We start from the raw sequence: 20,556 nt of genomic DNA on the forward strand, positions 1-20,556 counted from the left end.
CATACAATGTTCAGGATGGTTTTATGCTCACGGTGTCTTTTTAAATGTAGATTTTAACCACAAGTCTGTGAAAGGATTACGTTGGCTTCAGCCGTTGGTTTTGATAATGGACTGCTCCGATTAGGGGTTTCAGAGCAGCTCACATGATAATGGAGAACTATTTTCTGAAAAACCCAATATGAAAGAGGTGCACGTTTAGACTTGGTTGAGCTCTTACTCAGACCTGGAAATTTGCCACCATAAAGTACATTTACCTTAATAAAAGACCACTAGCGGGCACCAAAGAAGCTACGTTTGGCCACAATCTACAATCTGATTTTGTCTTGCCCAAGTAACAAAAAGCAAAACAAATCAAAAGTAGCCGTGTTTCTCAGCAGCAGCTTGAATGAGAGAACATGTAACTGCTTCTGTACAGGTTCCCTGTGGTTCAGCACATCAATGTAAGTGCATTCCAGGGATAATCTATTGCGATAAGGTGTTATGTTGGTAGGTCTTGGACCTGAGGTACATTTCTTTGTAGACTTTGCATGGTGTCAGCTTTTCAAAGTGTCCTCTCGTGTCCCAATATTATATATTATTGTTTCATAAAACGTGACGTTTTGTGGTAATTTTGTGCATTATTCTGTCATTTTGCATTTGTATATTTCTTTTGTTATTTTTGTGCTTTTTGAAAGTCATATTACATTGTGGTTTTTTTTGTGTCATTTTGTATGTTTTTTGTCATTTTATGTGTTTTTGGAATCATTACCTCGACCGGGAGGTAATATTTTCCACAGGCATTTACCTCGTTGTTTGTTTGTCTATTAGGAATATGTCAAAAGTACGTCATGGATTTTAGACTTTACACCATGGAACATTTCAGAAAATTTTGGAGGGGATCCGGATAAATATAGTGATTCAGGATCAGTTTGAAAAATCAAAAAATCCCGATCTTTCATCATTGGCAAAAATTTTAAAAATGTATATCTCGGTTTGTAAATGACCGATCTTTATGAAACTTGGCTTGGTTATTTCGGCTTGGTTTGTCAATTACCTCATCGGGTTTCATCCAGATTGGATCCGGTGTCACAGTCTGAGTTCATATCGGTCTGAGATCGGTTAGGAGCATGCGCACTACCGTAAAATGAATTTATGTTACTACCGCTTAGCTTTTTTCTACTTCCGTGCTGAGATAAAAAAAAATTTATTTCAAAACTAATGTTATTTGACGAGTGCTGAATGGCTCCTTTTCTTGTTCAAAAATGTACAACTGCTCAATATACGAGGCAGGAGAGGTTCCAACGCAAACAAAGAAATGATAGACAAGTTTATCTTCTTCATGGTGAAGGGCACGCCATCAGCAGACACCGACAAGAAGGAGCTCAGGAACTGTTTATAATAAAACTCCATACAAAAACAAATAATTTATTTTCCAAAAAAACATGATTATAATATACGTTGCAGTAAAAAACAGTTAATCTAATGTAACTTTATTTTTTAAAATCAGTATGACCCAGTACGGGTACATCTCAGTACGTAGCAGTCACGTACTGAGATTTTAAGAGGAACTCAGTACAATGTAAACTCAGACCGTGACACCGGATTGTTGAGTATTATTGGAGTCATTTTGTGTATTTTTAAGTAATTTTCTGTATTTATAAGTCATTTTCTGTCTATTTGTTCATATTTTGAGCAATGTTGTTATGTCATTTTGTTTGTATTTCATTAAGTTTTGTGTGTTTTTGGAGTCATTTTGTACGTTGCCCACAAGCAATTAGTGTCCCGTACGTGTGTTCTGGTTCTTTATAGCAGATATTTGAAGCAATCAAGTAATACAAGGTGGTTTTTGCACGAATCTGAACATTGTAATTCTTGGTGCTCCTGTTCTTGAAATTTTTGGATAAACACTTTGACTTGCTTTTAAAGCTGTCCCCAAAGAAGCACAAAGCCAAAAACGGCCAGGACTTCGAGTCTTTAAACCCTTAAGATCCATCTCTGAACCCAACTGGACATGAGGATACCTTTACGTCACCTCAGTTTTAATGCATATACATGCGTAGAAGTGAGCAATGCCAGATACTTCAAACAGTCTGGGAATGTACCTAAAGTGAGTTTATTGTATCTGACTAGGTAATAATTTTAGTTTTCTGTCCCGACCTGCATACCTTTCTTCTTCTGTTTCACAATCTGAACTTTTCCTTCTGGATCTTTTAGCTTAGGATCAAACAAAGACCTCGCCTAGCCACACACCTTGGTCAAAGACTACCCCAAATGAATCCTCATCTCTTAACAGTCAACACCTGAACCCTGGAGAAACGATACAGATGAGACCTGAAACGCCTCCAAAGGAAAACTACTTCAATGGCTTCTCTCATATCAAGCTATACACCGATGACACAGTCATTTCTATTTCATCCTCACAGTCAACTCAGCCTGATATATGATATATAATTAAATCCCAACTGAAATCTTAAATGCTGACAGGACAAAGGTCAGGTTCTTCATTAACAAACAAAAAGTGAAAGCTTTAATGCTTCGCTGCCACTCGTACCCGCCCTTAAAGCTCTTATCTATCACTTTAGCAAACTGGCCATTACTTCCCTTAGACAAACATTCACACTTGACTTGCTTTATAAACCAAATCCATGACTGCTGCTCTCATATCTATCACATGCTATCTATCACAGGTTCTTCACTCTTAGGTCGGGACAAAAAATTGCAGTGAATAATGGGAATTTGTTCGGGCCAAAACCACCAAATTATACTGTGCTTTTATTTTGGGACGTAAAGGTAAAAACAGTCTTTCCATAATTTTCTATAGTATTTCTGTTAATTATCATAAAAAGTCACATTTCAACAGTTCTTCTTTCAGTTTTAGTTTTTTCTTCGCGGCTGAAAACTCCTGGAGGACATTTTAGTTTGAAAACGAGTCTGTATTTTAATAAATGTTAATCATTTTGGATTAAACTGCTTTGTTTTTTCACAATTTAGGATTTTAACGCAGATATTGCAAACACATAAGCTCCATGTTAGGTATTTTGGGTGTTTTTCTTCTGCAATTGTGGTCATTTTTTGAGACTAAAATGTTGTTTTGTTTGTTTGGAGTCTATTTAGTATTGTTTTATTTTTAGTTTTTTGATGTTTTGATTGCGTTTTTCATAATTTTTTTTTTTCTTATCCCAATTTGTGTTTTATGGAGTCATTTTTGACCGATGGGTTACTCTGACATACTTTCACTTTCATCAGAAGGTTTGAATAAAGTGCTGGCAACTATAACTACTATACGTGCCCTACGACGTTGTAGCATTTTCAGTGTGCGCGCTGTATGAGTGAGTGTTAGCAAAAAGAAACATGCAAACGCAACAAGAGGTAGCTCGATTTGGCAAAACCTTTGCTTTGGATAAACTTAAAATTGTTTCAGCAAATATTCACCTGATGTGTGCACGCGCTGCCCTCTAGTGGTCGATCCATGCGTAGTTCTGCTTTAGCCGCCAAAAACCAAACCTAAATGGTCCAGTAGAGGGTGCTGACATCCAACCATGACCTCAAAGACAGTGGAAATGTGCACCTGCAAAGGAGTAGTCGCCCATATTTCATCATCTTTGAAAGAAATATCAAAAATCTGTTTTCTCTGCAACTTTTTGCGATAATCACTTAGATGTGCACCAATGATCCCAATAGTTGACGTGTCAAACTAGCCAAATTCATGAGATGTGGTATCCCTTAAAAACCCGGTTGTCGTTTGATTCCTCTTTGTGCAAACAACCTTTTAACATGTTTTAACGAGTAGATGACTATAGTTAATGCTATCCGACCTTGTTTTAACCTGAGCCGTGATAATAAAGCATGAACACATGAGACCAAGTCCGATCTGGGTCACTGCTAACAGGAAAGTCTGAGTCATGTTGTATGTCTTCTTTCACCTTGAACCAGTTTAAACATCGGCCGTTAGTTGTGTGGTTGATAGTTAGAGATGGTATTTGAAGAGGAAATGTTCCTCTGAGTGAAACCCGCAGACTTTAGAATGGCAGAAATCCAACAAATGCTGCTACAAAAACATAAATAAAGGTTGCATGGTGTCACGGACAGTTCGTGGAGACACTTTCCAGAGTTCACTCAGGAGGTCACTTCAGGTGCAGCCGGGGGAAAGTAGAGATATGGGAATATCCAGAAGCAGAAAGGTAGGAGATGGATAGAGTGGGAAGAGACAGGAACTTTTCTTCTCACAGCTGGACTCTGGAGGCTCCCGCTCCAAGGAAAGGGACTCTCTGAGAGGAGACATAGAGAAGGTTTTAATCACACGTCCAACAAGGCACCAAAACAGGCTCAGTGACGGGCAAACTAACATCCCACAAAGTGCAAATCCAAACTATACACCAGACCCACGGGAGACAGTTACTGCATATGAACAAATTGTTTCAGAAATCTTGTTTCTTAATTGTGACAATTAAACATGCAATGGTTACAGATATTTGCGAGAGCGGGAATAATCAAATTTACCTCTATATCTCTGTAAGCAGGAGCATAAAATACACACACACACACACACACACACACACACACACACACACACACACACACACACACACACACACACACACACACACACACACACACACACACACACACACACACACACACACACACACAGACCTTCTGCTGTCTGGGTCACAGAGCACATCATGAGCCGCATTCAGGATTGTTTTAATTGCACCAAGGTGTGTTTGTGTGTTTATGTATTTGTGTGTGTGTGTGTCAGAATGCGTGAACAGGTGGGCCAGACTAGGCCGTGACATTGGGGTTAGAACCAGCTGTATGCATCACTGATATGGTGTGTGTGTGTGTGTGTGTGTGTGTGTGTGTGTGTGTGTGTGTGCGTGTGTGCATGTGTCTAACCTGCAGCTGTCGAACTGTCAGAGTATTCCTGGACTCTCGTGCTCTGCCCTCGGGGGTGTGTGTGTTTGTAGTAAAGAGGGCAGTAGGTTTAGCTCAGCCCTGGAGGTGCCCACAGGGCGGCCGTGACACACTCACACACCCACACACACATACCTTTGTTGTCTCACACAGGCTGCTTTGCTCAACATTAAACATTAAAAACATGTAAAAATCAAACTAGCTGTGACAGTGATGTGTGTCTGCAGTACTCAGTGACAAATGAGACGATTTACACCAATAGGTAGACCTGGTAACATAGCCCTGCCCCCTTTAACATGGGGGCAGGGCTATCCCTGTTTGGGTTAGCATGCTAAGCTAACCCAAACAGTTTCCTTAGCCTCACCTGGACAGATACACAATATGAAACGACTGAAGCACAGGCTGTCAGAACAAAAAAGACAATGAAAAAAGACAATGAAAAGAAAAGAAAACCACACAACAACAAAAGGAATATGGGCGCGTCACTAAGTTCCTCCTGGGTGACAATAAAAAAGCTGATGTAACTTGTTTCTTTACTTTTACGTTTCCTGGCCTTGAAGTGGGTGGTCTCAATGAACCCTGGCTCCTCCCACTGGTCACCCTGATTGGCTGCTTGTCAGCTGAGGATACCTGAGAAGACAAAGATGGGATTAAATAGATACATTAAAAAAATATTTCTCTTTTTGTCCGAAACATTAATCATCAGAACAATTATTCTCCATTTCTCCTTGCACCCCTAATCACTTTATATTGCTAATCCTGAATGTTTTCATTGTGTTTTTACCCTTTGACAGACACACTGATCATCACGCTGAGATTCTGGGTTCAAACGGGGATCATAATGTTATGACCTTGAGTGCTTCTTGAACTAAAGTACAACAATTGGAAAGAAATGCTTCCTGTGTCTCCTTCACGACAGAAGAAGTCGACAAACAGATCAAACAGCAGCTGAGGAGACGTTCATTTGCATGAGGAAATGGAGGAAGTTAGAGGGAGCACAAAGGCGTTAATTCAGCGATGAAATGAGTCGAACGGTGCCGCGCTTGGCTGAGGAATCCTCATCTGACTGTGGAACATTATGCTGATGCTGTTCTTTGGACCTGAACCTTCTCACACAGAAAGCGAGAGGAGAAGTGGTATGATCCCGTGTTCGGACTACATAACAGGAAACTAACGCTTTGTTTGGTTAAAGATGCAGGAATGGAAAACAGATGAGAGGAGGGAACGCTCTCGTTATTTCAAGTGACTCAGCTTGGTCTATGGCCTGGATCCTTATTGTTACCTGTTATACAAATGCACAACAAAATACTAAAGAAAATTGCAAAACACAAGTGTGTATACATACTAGGCCTGGGCCGATAATTGCTAAATCAATTAACCGGACAGTAAATAAAATGAACTCGGTAAGTTTTCCGTCCTCGGTATACTGCCATATTCATGCGGATTAGGCGACACGCCTGTCGGCTGCAGAGGCTAGTGTTAGCAACAGATTTTAAATAGCAGATAACTCTGTCAGTTCTAATCATTTCTCAGTGAATCTGCAGCGTAAGTACTCTAAAATAGGTTATTCCACCGCCAGGCAATCTTAGATTTAGGTAAATCAAACAGTTATAGTCCGGTAAATGCGGCAACTCTAGACCTACTACGTAGCTTCGGATTGCTACGCCGGCTACACCTCGTGGCCTGTGGAGCCTCATACCAGAGGTGTCTGCCAGAGGATGAGACATAAGCGGTGTGATCAGAAGCAGAAGCGGGGATGCCAAGTGGGGCTAGCAACCGAGCTAAGTCTAAGTATTTTATTTTCCTCGTCTTTCCATAGCGGAGTTCACACAGTAAACTAGAAACTATTTGGTCCATTCTGTATGGTTTAAGACTGAATGAAAATGTAACAGAATGAAACAGGGGGGGCGGGCCGCTAGCATTTTTGTTTACAAAAGTTCTAACTGGATTGCAAGTGTTACCTGTTAAGGAATGTACAACTATATACCTCTGTGGCTCAATGTTTAATATTTATTGCAAGTGCAAGAGACTTGATCAACCATGTTATTTATTGCTTTGGTTGTGTGTGGTTTTGCATTTGACGCCTTTTTGTTTCGTAACAGAGACAGGATCTATTTTGTTGTTTTTGTTTGTAATATTTAGTAAAGTGCATTTTTTGCTAACAGAGACTGAGTCCATTTTATTCTAATTGTTTGTTTTATTTTATCTTGACATTCCAATTACAATGGTAAAAAATACTAATGAGAAATACAAGTTGATTGCGACAATAATATCGTTTATCGGCAATAATTTGTTGGACAATATATCGTCCAGCAAAATCTGTTATCGGCCCAGGCCTAATATATACATACATTGCTTTATATATATACATATACTGTATACTGTATATAATGTGCATGTAAACACTCTCCCGAAACTGTCCTAAATAAGGAAGTAGGAATGTTTTGATATTATTTTAACTTCTAAATGTGTACCTTCTGCAAAGTTCTCCTGTACCCCTAGTTTTGTGCATACCTCTGGTTGGGAAGCCTCTGTAAGAGACTGATGTACTTTTACTCATCTTTTACATGTGAAAGTGCAATTTCAGGCCCAATAAAGACAAAATTGCTTCTTTTTCACATGCAAACAATCTGGGTTCAACTGTATGTTAAGTTGAAGTTTAATTTATTCAGGAAACATGTCTGTTTCAGGTATTGCTGTGAATGGGCTATCAGTACGTGTCACACTCCACACTCACCTGCTTTACAGCCGTAGGCTTCCCTTCTGAGCCGCTCCGGCCCTTCCTCTTCCTCTCCTCCTCGCCCTGCATCGCCGCTGTTCCTCCTTGTCGCTCCTCAGTCTTCCTATCTGCCTCTCTCATCGGCCGGCGGTTAATTTTGGGATTAGTGGCAGCTGGCTCTTTTGAGGGATTTGTAGCAGAGCCGCAGACACTTATCTTGGTCATTACGGGATCCATATTGGATTTGAACGCTTTAGTATCGGCCAAACATTTGGCGGCAGCGAGAGAGTCTATCAGGCCGACACGTGCACAGGGATTAAGATAAGGAGGGCCCTCATTACCACTCCTCTCCTGTAGCGCTGCGCTGACACCGGCAGCACTTTCCCCAGCAGCATCACAGAAGTGGGAGTTCTCCCCTTGAGGAGGAAGACGAGGCGAAGGCTCGTCTTTGGAGATATAAGATGACTCTATCTGAGGACAAGGGGATCCCGCAGTGTCTGGGGTGGAACCCCGCACTGACAGGTAACTGGGACCATAGGAGTTGGGATATTCTGGGTTTCCATCGGAGCAGGAAATGTATGGAAGACTGTAAAATGCAGGGGAGGACTCCGGGTTCTCCTTCTGTCGTGGTTTCCTGGTGAGCACCATGCTGTAGCATAGCGGTGGTCCAAGATAGACTTCCTCTGTGCACGCCTCAAACAGCATCTCCTCATCACGGATGTCTGGGCTTGGTGGAGGTGAAGAGGTGGGGCTGGCCGGCTCTGGGGTAAAGCGTGGCGTAGACGTAGCATCAGGCGCAGGCGTGGAGCTCTTGTCCTCGGCGCACTGGGAGACCTCACCGCAGTCACTGTCGTGGGAAGAAAGCGACAGGTAGGAGTAGAAGTCGACCTTACGGAGGTTTAGAGGCCTGTGGGAATGTTCCAGCACCTACAGGAAGAGGAAAAAGAGGTTAGTGACCACTTCCTGTTGCTTGTTCTCACCAGAATGGAGATTAAAATGTAGACATTTTTTATCTGGATTCAAGAGTTGTAATCAGGCTTCAAAAGTTCAACCTGACACAGCCTGACACTATTGAAATCTGTGCAGGCAAACAGCTCAAGAACGACTAATGAACGAGTCGTTTTTTAGCATCATTTATTCATTTGCCAGGGACCAGCCTTCGATTCACCTCCTCAGCAACCTTCTGTGCATCTTTTTCGCACGAATCAAAAAGCATCACCTGACCGCTTATTAATCGTGCAGAGCCGGAGCCGGAATAGTATGGGAAAATAAAATGATTAGTGATGCTGGGTGGGTGGTGTTGAACTCTTAATCAGCTTTTGTGGCATCATTTCAAAGCCTCCAGTGACTTTTCCTGTTGTGCAGCTGATGGGAAGTTTTGGTGGGTTTTTTGTTGCTAAATTAGGTACGCCGATTTTTTTGTAATCATGGAAAATTTGGTCCCAATATGACATAGAAATATCCCATTGTATGTTTTGGGATAATATCATTCATTCATACATTTATCTTTCCCCTGAATACGGGTGACTGAATGTCTAGCAAGTGTAAAAAATGGATAAATATGTCCAATTTTGTGCATAATCTTGTTCAAAATCTCGTGTTAGGACTGGAATAGTAATCATGTTGCCCTGTGACTGAAAATGTCCAGAGCTTCATTTGAAGTGTGTTTTAGGTTTAGATATTGGTGTATTAGTTTAGGTGATTGTTTAAACTGGTGACATGTCATGGTCAAAGCATTAAAACTCATTATATTACACGACTGTGCACAATTTCGTGCAAAACGTGAGAATGGTTTGTTGGTTGTTAGTAATTCACAAAACATGTTTTTGGGACCATATCACGCATTTCCATTGATATTAATCCTTTAAAATGGGTTGCTGAGGGGGGAAATTGAAGAGAACGGATAGGTCTCCTGACGTAACCACACATGACTTGAGTGTGTGAATATAGTCGACTCTATTAACCCCTATTAGGCATGTTTGGTATGATTTAGGTAAATTTAATAGCCAGTATCTAAATAGGGTAAGGTTTTATTATTATTATTACTAATGTTATCATTATTTTCATTACTGGGAGTGCAAGCCCTTCTTGGTGCTGGAAGGGTGCTGGCCCTCCAACCCAAGGATGAGTTTGCCTGCCCTTGGGGTGGGCGGCCCTCCTTCCTCACTGGCGCCTAATTTCCGTGTGTGTATCCATGGTCTGTTCTTGTGTGGTTCTTCTTGATGTTTTGTGTTTTTATGTCTGTGGTTGTACTGAGGGTTCTGTGTAACGTAGAGTGTGTGTTTGAGTGTTAGGACATCACCTTGTCTCTGAGCTGCGATGCTGGAGTCTGCTCTGTTGTTGACTCGCTGCCATGGAGCTCCTGAGATTCAGTGTCTTTACTCCGCAGGGCCAGTGACGTCATGTCAATGATCTTCATCACAAAGTCGTGCACGTTCTCCTTCCTCTGTGGGGGGGATGTCGAGGGTTGGTGGCTACAGCAGGAGTGGGAACGGTGTGACTTCCTGGGAGGCAGGGAGGAGTGTTTGACCCGGACCTCCTTCCTGGTCTCTTCTGTTACAAATGAGGAGAACTTGCACTTCTCCTGAATAGTGATGGCCTTTCTTATCCTCCTGTCGTTCTCCAGCGGATCCTCAACAGGCGAGAGGGAAGGAGACGAAGGAAGGACATAGCTTTGGCAGGGCAGCTCCCCCTTGAGTTCCCCCACCAATGAGGAGCTGTGTGGTTGTGTTTTGGGTCTTTGGTTGGCAATGTCTTGCAGCGTTTCGTACGCATGTGGCGCAGTCGCTCCCTTCTTTGTGAAAACGCTGGCCTCCTCCCGCAGGAGCTGGTCGTCATGATCTTCTGTCCTGAGATCCACATTTCCATTCTCCACGTCGTCGACCAGCTGGCTAATGTAGTTCCTGGTGGCCTTCTTTTTGTTCTCCGCCAATATTTGCGCTGTGTTCTCACAACTGTTACTCTCCAGGAACCTTCTAGCAGGGCAACTTGAGAAGCTGCGCTGCTCCATGTTCAGCATGGAAGGTGGACGGGTCCCACACTGCAGCTCGTCCCGGAGGCTCATCTCTGTTTTAGAGGAGAAGGTGCGAGCAGGTCGGATCCAGCTCTGTAGCCCCTTCTTCATGTAGTCAACTCCTAGAAGGTAAGAATCGTCCATGTCTTCTTCATGGTCATTCTCTTCGCTCCAGGAGGAGGCTCTGTCTAACTGCTCCTCCTCTCTGTCCTCCTCGTCCCGCACGCCGAACTCCTCCTCAGTGAGCGTCAGTGTAGACGAGGACAGCAGGTCGCTGTTGTCTTCATCATCATCAGTGCATGCTGAAACATTCACCACCATGCTTAGGCTTGCCGCCTCCCATTCGTCCACACCCAACCTGTTACCAAGGCAGCGCCTCTTGTTGAAACCAGAGTTACCATTTGAGGCAGCAGCAGGATCGAGGAGAAGCAGCTTCTGATTTCTGAATTCGTCTGAGCACTGAGACGTGTCCTCAGCACTGCTCAGATCCGTCAGCGAGGTGGTTGAGGGATTAATTAGGGATGACAGTCCGAAAATCTCTGACCGCGCAGTGCGACATCCACCGAGCGAGGGCGATGAGCGGAGATTATTCTGCTGTTGGAAGCCACTCGGGAGAATCATATCGGAGACGCTGCGCGTCATCTTTCCCTCCATGGGGCTCTGGATGTTCTCTAGACGTTTGAGGAGGTCGAGGGTTCTACGACTCAGTTCCCCAGCAGATGGCTCACCTGTTTCACTTCCTCGCCTTTGACTCACATCTGAGACTTCAGGACTGTGCGCGAGTTCAGGGCTGTGGATCACACAGCTTTCCAGGGAAGCACTGCGTTGTAATGGATCCTTCAGAGGGAACAACTCCACGCCCAATGCCAGAAGGGACTCCAAGGAGGATCCTGGAGATACAACTGTACTCAATACTTGGCTGGGATGGTTCTCCAATCCCACGTGAAGGACACTCGTCTCAGGATCCGATTCTGAACCTGGGGGCGTTACAGTTCCATGTCCGTTAATCAGGATCTCTAGAGCTTCACTTCTTGGTCTCCCACAACTTCTCCTTTTCTCACTTTCCTGGTTCTTATTAAGTTCCTCCCTCCTCCATCCTTTCTCTGCTCTAAAGTAGGTAGAGCTATCCTCCTCTTCCTCTCCTGGGTTTTCCGACGTAGTTGTCGCCGTCTCAGTGTCTCCCATATCGCTCACTATTCCGCTCTCACTCTCCGACCGACGTCCGGTTACCGACAGTCTGCTGCCTCTGTTGCTCTCGTTCTCCCATTCCCAGTTTTTATTCTTGTTCGTTCGCCGACTTTTTGATGTCAAACCTCCCAACAAGTCAGGGAGCGACTCGGTGGAGGAGAAGAAGGAATCTTTATTCTTCAGCAGGGGTTTTTGGCATCCTGGTTTGTGCAGTGAAGAGGACGGGGGATGAAACTGTGGCTGGCAATACAGCTCCACGTGATGGAGGCTGTAGACCTGGAAGACGCTGTTGTGGTTGGGAGCGACAGATTGGGAATCCTGAGACTCTGTTGGGGGTGTCTTGGTTGTCGCCTGGTTGGCTTTGGTGGGAAGGTTGTGTGTCAGGTCTGGCTCTGTCTCAGTGATGGTCATATCTGTCTCGTCCCATTCCCAGGAGTCATCTGGAGCGGGAGCAGGCAATTCGCTGGACACCAGGCTCATCTGGTAGAGATCAGTCAAACCAGCATCAAGAAAGTTCCCCGGAACCTGCAGATAAGAGAAAGCAGAGGAAGCCACACTGATGAGAGTTCATACTTCATATTCAGATGAGATCCATCTATCCATCCTATCTATCCTTTTCATTCTGTTAAAATAAACTTTTATGTTGTAATTTATTTGTTTGAACTGTAGCATAAAAAGACATTCTGTGTTAAAGCATTTCCTCTGGAGATTTCCAGGCCTGATATTACCAATGTTTCCATAAAAACCAGAACCCTCGCAGTGGGAATGACCGGTCGTGTGTTTGACTCTGACGGTCTCATGGTGTGCGATCATTGAAAAAGACAAAACACGGTGAGGGGCAGGCCGCCTCGGAGCTCATAAATCTCAACACAAATTATTCCACTCAGGAACAAAGCGATGAATAATTCACCCACGACTTCAGAGAGGAGGGAAAACCTCAGAGTAAATACGTAATCAGAGGCTTTGCTGTCTGAAAACATGCTTAGAACCAGGAATTCTGCCTTTCCTCGCACATAATTATACAAATTGCTCCGCGTCTCGTTAACAGGAGAGGAGGGTAATTCGTATTAGCCATTCATAGCCTATTAATCTAATAAACTAGTGTGTGTGTGTGTGTGTATCAGAGTAATGAATTTCTATTAGATTTGTGTTTATTCCCCTCATGCCTATGCGGGAGTGGTGGTAATGACTGAGCGGGGTTTTGCTGCTTTCAACCACAAATTTAGCACCGAGACTCGAGCCGATCAATCAGACCAACTCAATCAAATCCATTTCGATGACCCGGGAACACCTTGTCCATTATTTATGTCTGTGATTCCTCTACTTCTCCACGGGATGTGGCCACAGATCGTGGTTGAACATGCTGAGGTGTGTGTGTGTGTGTGTGTGCGTGTGTATGTGTGTGTGTGTGTGTGTGTGCGTGTGTGTGTGTGCGTGTGTGTATTCCCTCCGCTCTACTTTGACTGCTCCCATTTGTTAGCTTAGCATGTGCTGCAGGCTTTGAAGAGATTGTAGGTGATTATTCATGTTCTCCTGCTGCTGCTGTCTGAGCTCTGACTCTGAACCCAGGTAAATAAATAAATCACCACCAGGAGCAGAACACCAACTGAACATCAGGAGAACGTAAACCCTCCATAATGTTCAGGACTTTCCCTGCAAAATCATTTCTAAAGCTGAGGAAGGTCTCACACAAGCTTTGGATCAGACTGTTTAACATCAAACCGGTATACAGTATCTCATGAAATGTCCAAAGAAGTCCAAGAACAGACAAAAAAGCAGTAAAATCAATAAAACAAAACAAAAAACGATCTCCTCCACATCTTTAAGAGCTCTTTAGGACAGTCTGTGCAGCGACAGTTTTCTTATTCTCTCCGAACTCTGTCATTAGGATGGCCTCCTTCCAGGTGATGGATGCAGGAAACTTGAAGATGTTTTCCCTCCTCTGGAAGTCTATGCTCCCGATTTGGAGTTTGGACAGAACTGGACAGGATTGCACCCACTTCATTCAGCTGGATCAAACTTTCTCATTATTCAGGGCCAGGGTTCAGTAAGATAAAGTTGCCTGATGGAAGACTGGACTTTTCCCGTCTCCCTTCAGGAGCCGGCAGTTATCCTCAGTAAAAGCTCATTCAGCCATTTCGCAAGAACAACTACTGTGTTATGGACCGGTATCGGTCCATGGATTATTTGGTACTGGGCTGCAGTCATGAGTTGTATTGAGTTAGAAAGATACTGTGTTTACAGATTAAATAATCTTGCATTGATATCTAGAGATCAAAAGGCGGTACAAGCGCAATCTCCTCATCTCTGTACTTGGTGTAACACAGACAGCAATTATAGGAATAAATGCTTTTAGGAAATCTTAATGAATATTTATTTGTAAATAATCATCACTACAGCATCGTAACAGTTCATTTTTGCCATATGTAAAAAAATAACTACATTTGGCATCTTGAAACAAGCTGCTAATCTAAAGATGTTCTGTTGTTCGATTTTGGATCAAGTCTGCATAGTTGTTGTTTCAGCTTTTAACGTAGTACAAATGGTTTAGAACATTAAAAATTTGGTAGTTTAAAATGCAAAAGCAAACTCAAGAATGAGATCATAATTAAAACACTTGAGAAGCAGCTTTGTAACAATGACATTTGATTCTGAGCAAACCAAAGCATTTAGTGTAAAAAAAAAAATGCATGGAGTTTGCACGGAAACACACACAAAACACACATTCACGCAGTGTCAAAGTAAGGCACAACACACACAGAAAGATACATACAGGAACCCACACACGCGCGCACACACACACACGCGCGCGCACACACACACACACACGCGCGCACACACAATATAGAGAATATCTCAAACACTCACACGCATGCACGCCCACCAGCAAAGAACACACACACTGTTAAAGTAAGAACTCCTGCACACATACACACAATGAAATGCACACTGTGTCGAGAGCATTGCTTTCACACACACACACACACACACACACACACACACACACACACACACACACACACACACACACACACACACACACACACACACACACACACACACACACACATCCACCCACAACCCCACAAACACACACACATTCAGGGGACAGTCGTTCTATCACGGGGCCCCAGTGTTCATCCATAAAGCGAACCCACACATCCAGGCCGCTCTCCCTCTTCATTCCTCTTCCGTCGGCTGCTGCACTGAAATTACTCTGCAGCGAGGTCAGTGTGTCCACCCTCAGTTATCTGTCTTCTCCTCTTAGTGTGTGTGTGTTTGTTGTATCTGTGTATGTATTTGTTAGTGTGTATCTCCACATGCCAAACTAAATAGTTTTTTAGGATGATAATTTTTTACTGAGCTCTGATGGGTTATGGATACAACTTTAAATTCATAAGATGAAAAACATGTTTAGGAAAAGACTAGAAAATCTAACAATAATGCTCGATAATGTGCTGTTACATAAAAAAAAAATCAGTAATCACCTTTCATCATGCCTACGTCACCAAAATACACAGATAAATAAAGAAAAATCACATGAAAAACTAAACACAATCACATGATCAAAAAAACCCAAATAACATGACCCTACAGAGATGATCACATGGCCAATAAAATACCACATTCAGAACACCAAAACATGCAGTCACATAACAAAAGAACCCACAATCACATGACCAAAAACATTATCATCTGACCAAAAAACATGATCAGATGACCAAAAAACACAATCACATCAAAAAAAACTCAATCACATGACCAAAAACATGATCACGAGACCAAAAAAACACAATCACATGACAAAAAACTCAATCGCATGACCAAAAACACACAATCACATGACAAAAACATGATCACATGACCAAAAAAACGCAATCAAGTGACCAAAAAACACAACCACATGATGAAAAACACAATTAAATGACCAAAAAAATGATCACATGACCAAAAAACAAAATCACATTACAAAAATATGATCATATGACCAAAAAACACAATTACATGACAAAAAACGCAATCACATGACAAAATATACAATCACATGACAAGATAACTCAATCACATGACCAAAAACCATGATCAAGTCACCAAAAAACACAATCACATCACAAAAAAACACAATCACATGACCAAAAATATGATTACATGACCAAAAAACACAATCACATGACAAAAAATATGACAATCACATGACAAAAATATGGTCATGTGACCAAAAACACAATAATGTGACCAAAAATGACTGAAAGTAAATATGAGTGTGTGCGTGTGTCTCTGACCTGCTGCTCTCCGAGCTGTTTCTTCAGTAAAAACATGATCACTAGACCAAAACAACACAATCAAGTGACCAAAAAACACAATCACTTGACAAAAAACGCAATCACATGATAAAAAACACAATCACATGACAAAAGACACAATCACATGACAAGAAAACTCAATCACATGACAAAAGACACAATCACATGACAAGAAAACGCAATCACATGACAAAAGACACAATCACATGACAAAAGACACAATCACATGACAAGAAAACTCAATCACATGACAAGAAAACTCAATCACATGACCAAAAACTGATAAAGTTACCAAAAAACACAATCGCATGATAAAAAAAAACATGATTGCATGACCAAAAAACACAATAAAATGACAAAAAACAATTACTTGACCAAAAAACTACCACATGACAAAAAGTATGGTTATGTGACCAAAAACACAATAATGTGACCAAAAATGACTGAAAGTAAATGAGTGAGTGTGTGCGTCTCTGACCTGCTGCTCTCCGAGCTGTCTCTTCAGTCTGTTCTGCCACTGCAGAGCCTGCATGACGATGGCCTCCCACCTCCGCTCCAGGTTGATAGACAGCAGCTGCAGGGCCTCACGGTGCTGCTCTGCATCAGGGCACAGCTCCGCCATGGGACCACACTGTGAGAAATAGGAAATATGGCATGGCTGGATGAAGACGAACACCATCATCCATCCATCCATCCATCCATCCATCCATCATCACCTGACTCTGTTGCAGCAGCTTCTGGCAGAGCTTCAGGACGGACACGACGCCTCGACGGCGAGCTCGGATCTCCGAGCACAGCGACTGGAGACGGACACAAATAGGAAATTAATGAAATCCCAAGTGTAGAAATAAAACCACAGAACCTAAAAAAGTAAACTGTACACAGATTTTAGAGACGTTATAAACTTGAGATTCAAACCACTTGCGTGACTCATGCTGTGCCTCGATCTACCATTATATACATTTGACAAGTTAAATCATCCTTTGATTATTACAGCAACCACCCTATAATATAATATTTTAGACTCATTTACACTTTATTCCTTATTCAATATTACTTGCACTAAACCTTATACTGTATTATATTTTACTTACAATTGTACTATTACTTAATCTTCTTATTAAACTTTATATTTTATCATCTGTTCTCTTTATTTTCAATTTAATTTTAATACATTTTTTCAATATTTTAGATTTTATTAGATTTTCACAAAAAAAATGTTCTTATATATTTACTAATCTTTCTTGTTTCTATTTTGACCTTATATTTTTATATCTTTAGCTTATTTGACTTACGTGATGACTTGTTTGTTGAACACGGTGTTGTCTGATGCTAACATTGTATTTGTTGTCCTGTTTGTTGTTTGTAGCGGCAGCTTCGGCTGCTCTGCCCCATGGGGGCAAATAAAGTTGTTTAAATTTGAATTTCTGAGCTCAGCGAGCTGGATCTCTGCTTATTTGTTACAGTGTTAATGACACGAGCTGAAATTCAGCTCACACGTCCTAAATCAGCACAAACAAGCATTAGAGAGACAACGGCAGCTGAAGGAGGACGAGGAGGAGGATGATGAAGAGGAGGATGAATGACGGTAGGAATAACGACATCGACTTTCCCAAAATCACTAAATGCTGATGAGTTTTCGCGCTCAAAGGTCAGCGTGTGTGTTTGCATGTTTGACTGTTTACTCGCGTGTGCGTGTGTTTTTAATATTTATTGAAAACATTTAAAGAAAACAGGGTTCGGCGGGTTTGGTCCGTGCACACACACATACCCACAAGCACACGTACACACACAAATAGGAAAAATCCTGCTGTAACTTGTTGTGTTTGTTAGCTTCTTACTTTAAAGTCCTGAGTCTCGATTATTTCTGCCCTGCTGGCTTTTCCATCTCTCTCTCTCTCTCTCTCTCTCTCTCTCTCTCTCTCTCTACCTCTCTCTACCTCCTCCGGGTCGCCCAAGCCCAGCTCGGCCCATATCGACTGAACCGAGCTGCCACTGCAGAGACAAATATTTGCTGAAAAGCTTTTCCTCCAAAATACACGAGACACTGTGGAGAGGCAGCAGAGAAACCATGGAAGGATGGAGCGATAGATCGAGAGAAAAACAGGTGAGAGAAGAAAGATCAGCACAAACCAGAGGCAAATGGAAGGTTCCAGATGAAACTATTAAAAGGAAAGGAAGTGAGATCACACGTCGGTTCTATACTACTGGGAATGAGTCCAACTTATTTACATAATCTTAAAAATAACAGCACTCAAACCTCCTCTTTCAGTCCTCCGGACAGCGGCACTCACCAGAAAACCCAGGTGGAGGAAGTAACCAAGTAACACCTGGTTAATCAATCCTCTACACGTTATTCTTTTTAAACTTTCACACCCTACATTTGTACCAATATCTACACTTTGGACTTCCTAAGCTTTAAAAACTGTCTCCTTCTATCACTCTACGAAAGAAATAAGTTGAAGGTAAGAGAATGCCATAGTTGCCAGGTTGGATTTAGTGTGGGATCTTCTCAAATAGTGGGTAGGGGTCATTTGTGATGACAAAAAAAGTAGAGAAAACAAGTTTGAGCCCGCGGAACGTCTCCGTCCCGAATAGCACATATCACGTTCCCGAGAATTAAATCAAATGACTCGGTTCCACAGAGTTAAAAAAAAAGTCTCAGAGAGGCTCTTGACATCCACTCATAGAATGTCCATGTCAAATTACAGCCCGATTCAAAGAGCATTAACGGAGTACCCCCGTGGCACATACGGAGTAATGGGCCCCATTCGTATATTGGTATGGGTCAATGATGCGGTACCACCAACTGTTGCAATATTTGACTCACAAATAAATGAGAAAACAAATTCAACGGAAATTGTCGAAAAAAGGCCCCTCATGCCCATAATTGAATTTTGTGAGGCATAATTGTAATCTTTTTTCTTTTGAGGCCCCTAATCGAAAATTGGGTTCCTAGCGTCGATGCGTACACATCCATAGATTATACCTACCAAATTTCAGCCTGATCCGTTCATGAATAACATGTACACAACAACAACAACAACGAGAACAACAACAAAGTGAGTGGCGTTTTGAGTCCGGGAGCCTAAAAAGTCCTGCACTTTTACCACTTTTATCACATTTTTTGTTTATCTTGTTTTGAAATTTTGAAACTAAGTTATGGTCTAAAATGTGTTTGATGAAACGGAGGGCAGATCAGAAAAAGACTAGTTAAAAATCACTGGTTGTGTCTGTTCAAAGCGTCACCACTTTTAGTGATCACCAGTTGAACCGATACACCAACAGATGAAGTTCTTCTTCCAACAAATATTTCTCAGCAGTGCTTTTAGCATCATGTTTGTCGTTCTGTTAGTGTATTTGTCTGTCACTGCGTCTGTCATTCATTTGACCATTTACTTTTTTGAAGTTTTGTCTCTTGTTTTGTCGGTCTTTTGCCTGTTATTTTGTTTTTCTATTCGTCTGTCACTATGCCTGTTGTTTCATCTCTCGTTACATGTGTCCACGCATCAGTTATTTTGTCCGTCTTTTTTCTTTTGCCTTATCTGTCCATTTATCTGTCTGTTCATTCATCCATTTGTCTGTCACCAGGTCTTTTGTTTCGTCCGTCTATTTTTCCGTCACTGTGGAGTCCATGAGTGTCAGTGAGTGTCCGGTTTCTCGTCTCAGATCAGAGGAAGGTCACTCAAAGATGGAGAAGAACGTGAAGGATGAACAGATTTACTTCATTTGTCTCGCTGTGGGTCTGAGGAGACTCTCATGTATGGAGAACATGAAACAGTATCGCCACAAGTGAATCTTTATCTCCTCGTTTGTCACTTGAGGAAAAGGCCGAGAGAGTGGGGATAAACAAAAAAGAGGAGGATCTATACTCTTCACCTCCCCTAAATCCCTCTTCATCCTTCCTTCCTCTCAGACCTCCATCTCCCCCTCGTATCTCTCTCATTCTTAAATCTCCCTCTTCTAAACACAAAATCCTCTTAGGTCTCCTCCGCCTCCTCATCTGCAAAATCTAATTACCGAGACCTGCCGTGAAGAGAGCGATGGAAGGAGGGAGGGAGAGGTTGTTAGCGCTGTTGCTATGTCAGTGCTTTTTATGGCTGTACGGCGCTCGCAAACGATGATGAGACGCACACGCGCTCGCTGAGAAGATGAGAAGATTAACATTTGAAATGCACCAGTGGAGAGTCGAGACCACGCGTGAGATCAGAGCTTGAAATCAACTCCAAGACAAGACTGAACACTTCACCTTCAACTCAGCGTTCAAGGTCAAGCACACACACACACACACACACACGCACGTTGGTCCAGTTTAATACAACGCAAACCTGAGTTCATATTATACGACAGCTAATCTGGGTAAAACTACAACATTCAGGCTGTTTTATGTTGAACCAGTATTTACATTGTGAGAACTAGAAGGTGAGCTGAGAATATAT

The 20,556-nt window shown here is 42.3% G+C and overlaps 1 protein-coding gene across 2 annotated transcripts in view; it reads right to left on the reverse strand.

Annotated features, from left to right (window-relative positions):
* Window positions 1-1,527: 1,527 nt before the first annotated feature.
* Window positions 1,528-20,556, reverse strand: part of akap6 (A kinase (PRKA) anchor protein 6) — a 115,777-nt gene continuing 96,748 nt past the window's right edge. For both annotated transcript variants that reach the window (XM_028438918.1, XM_028438917.1), the window contains exons 18-23: window positions 16,834-16,917; window positions 16,596-16,748; window positions 9,915-12,338; window positions 7,631-8,539; window positions 5,431-5,523; window positions 1,528-4,247 (exon numbers count right to left, since the gene is read on the reverse strand). In XM_028438918.1, coding sequence (XP_028294719.1) covers window positions 4,203-4,247; window positions 5,431-5,523; window positions 7,631-8,539; window positions 9,915-12,338; window positions 16,596-16,748; window positions 16,834-16,917 — 3,708 coding nt within the window. In that variant the 3' untranslated portion in view covers window positions 1,528-4,202. The remainder of the gene's footprint in view (window positions 4,248-5,430; window positions 5,524-7,630; window positions 8,540-9,914; window positions 12,339-16,595; window positions 16,749-16,833; window positions 16,918-20,556) is intronic.

Source organism: Gouania willdenowi, chromosome 22 (assembly GCF_900634775.1).
Source record: "Gouania willdenowi chromosome 22, fGouWil2.1, whole genome shotgun sequence".
Lineage (NCBI taxonomy): Eukaryota > Metazoa > Chordata > Actinopteri > Blenniiformes > Gobiesocidae > Gouania > Gouania willdenowi.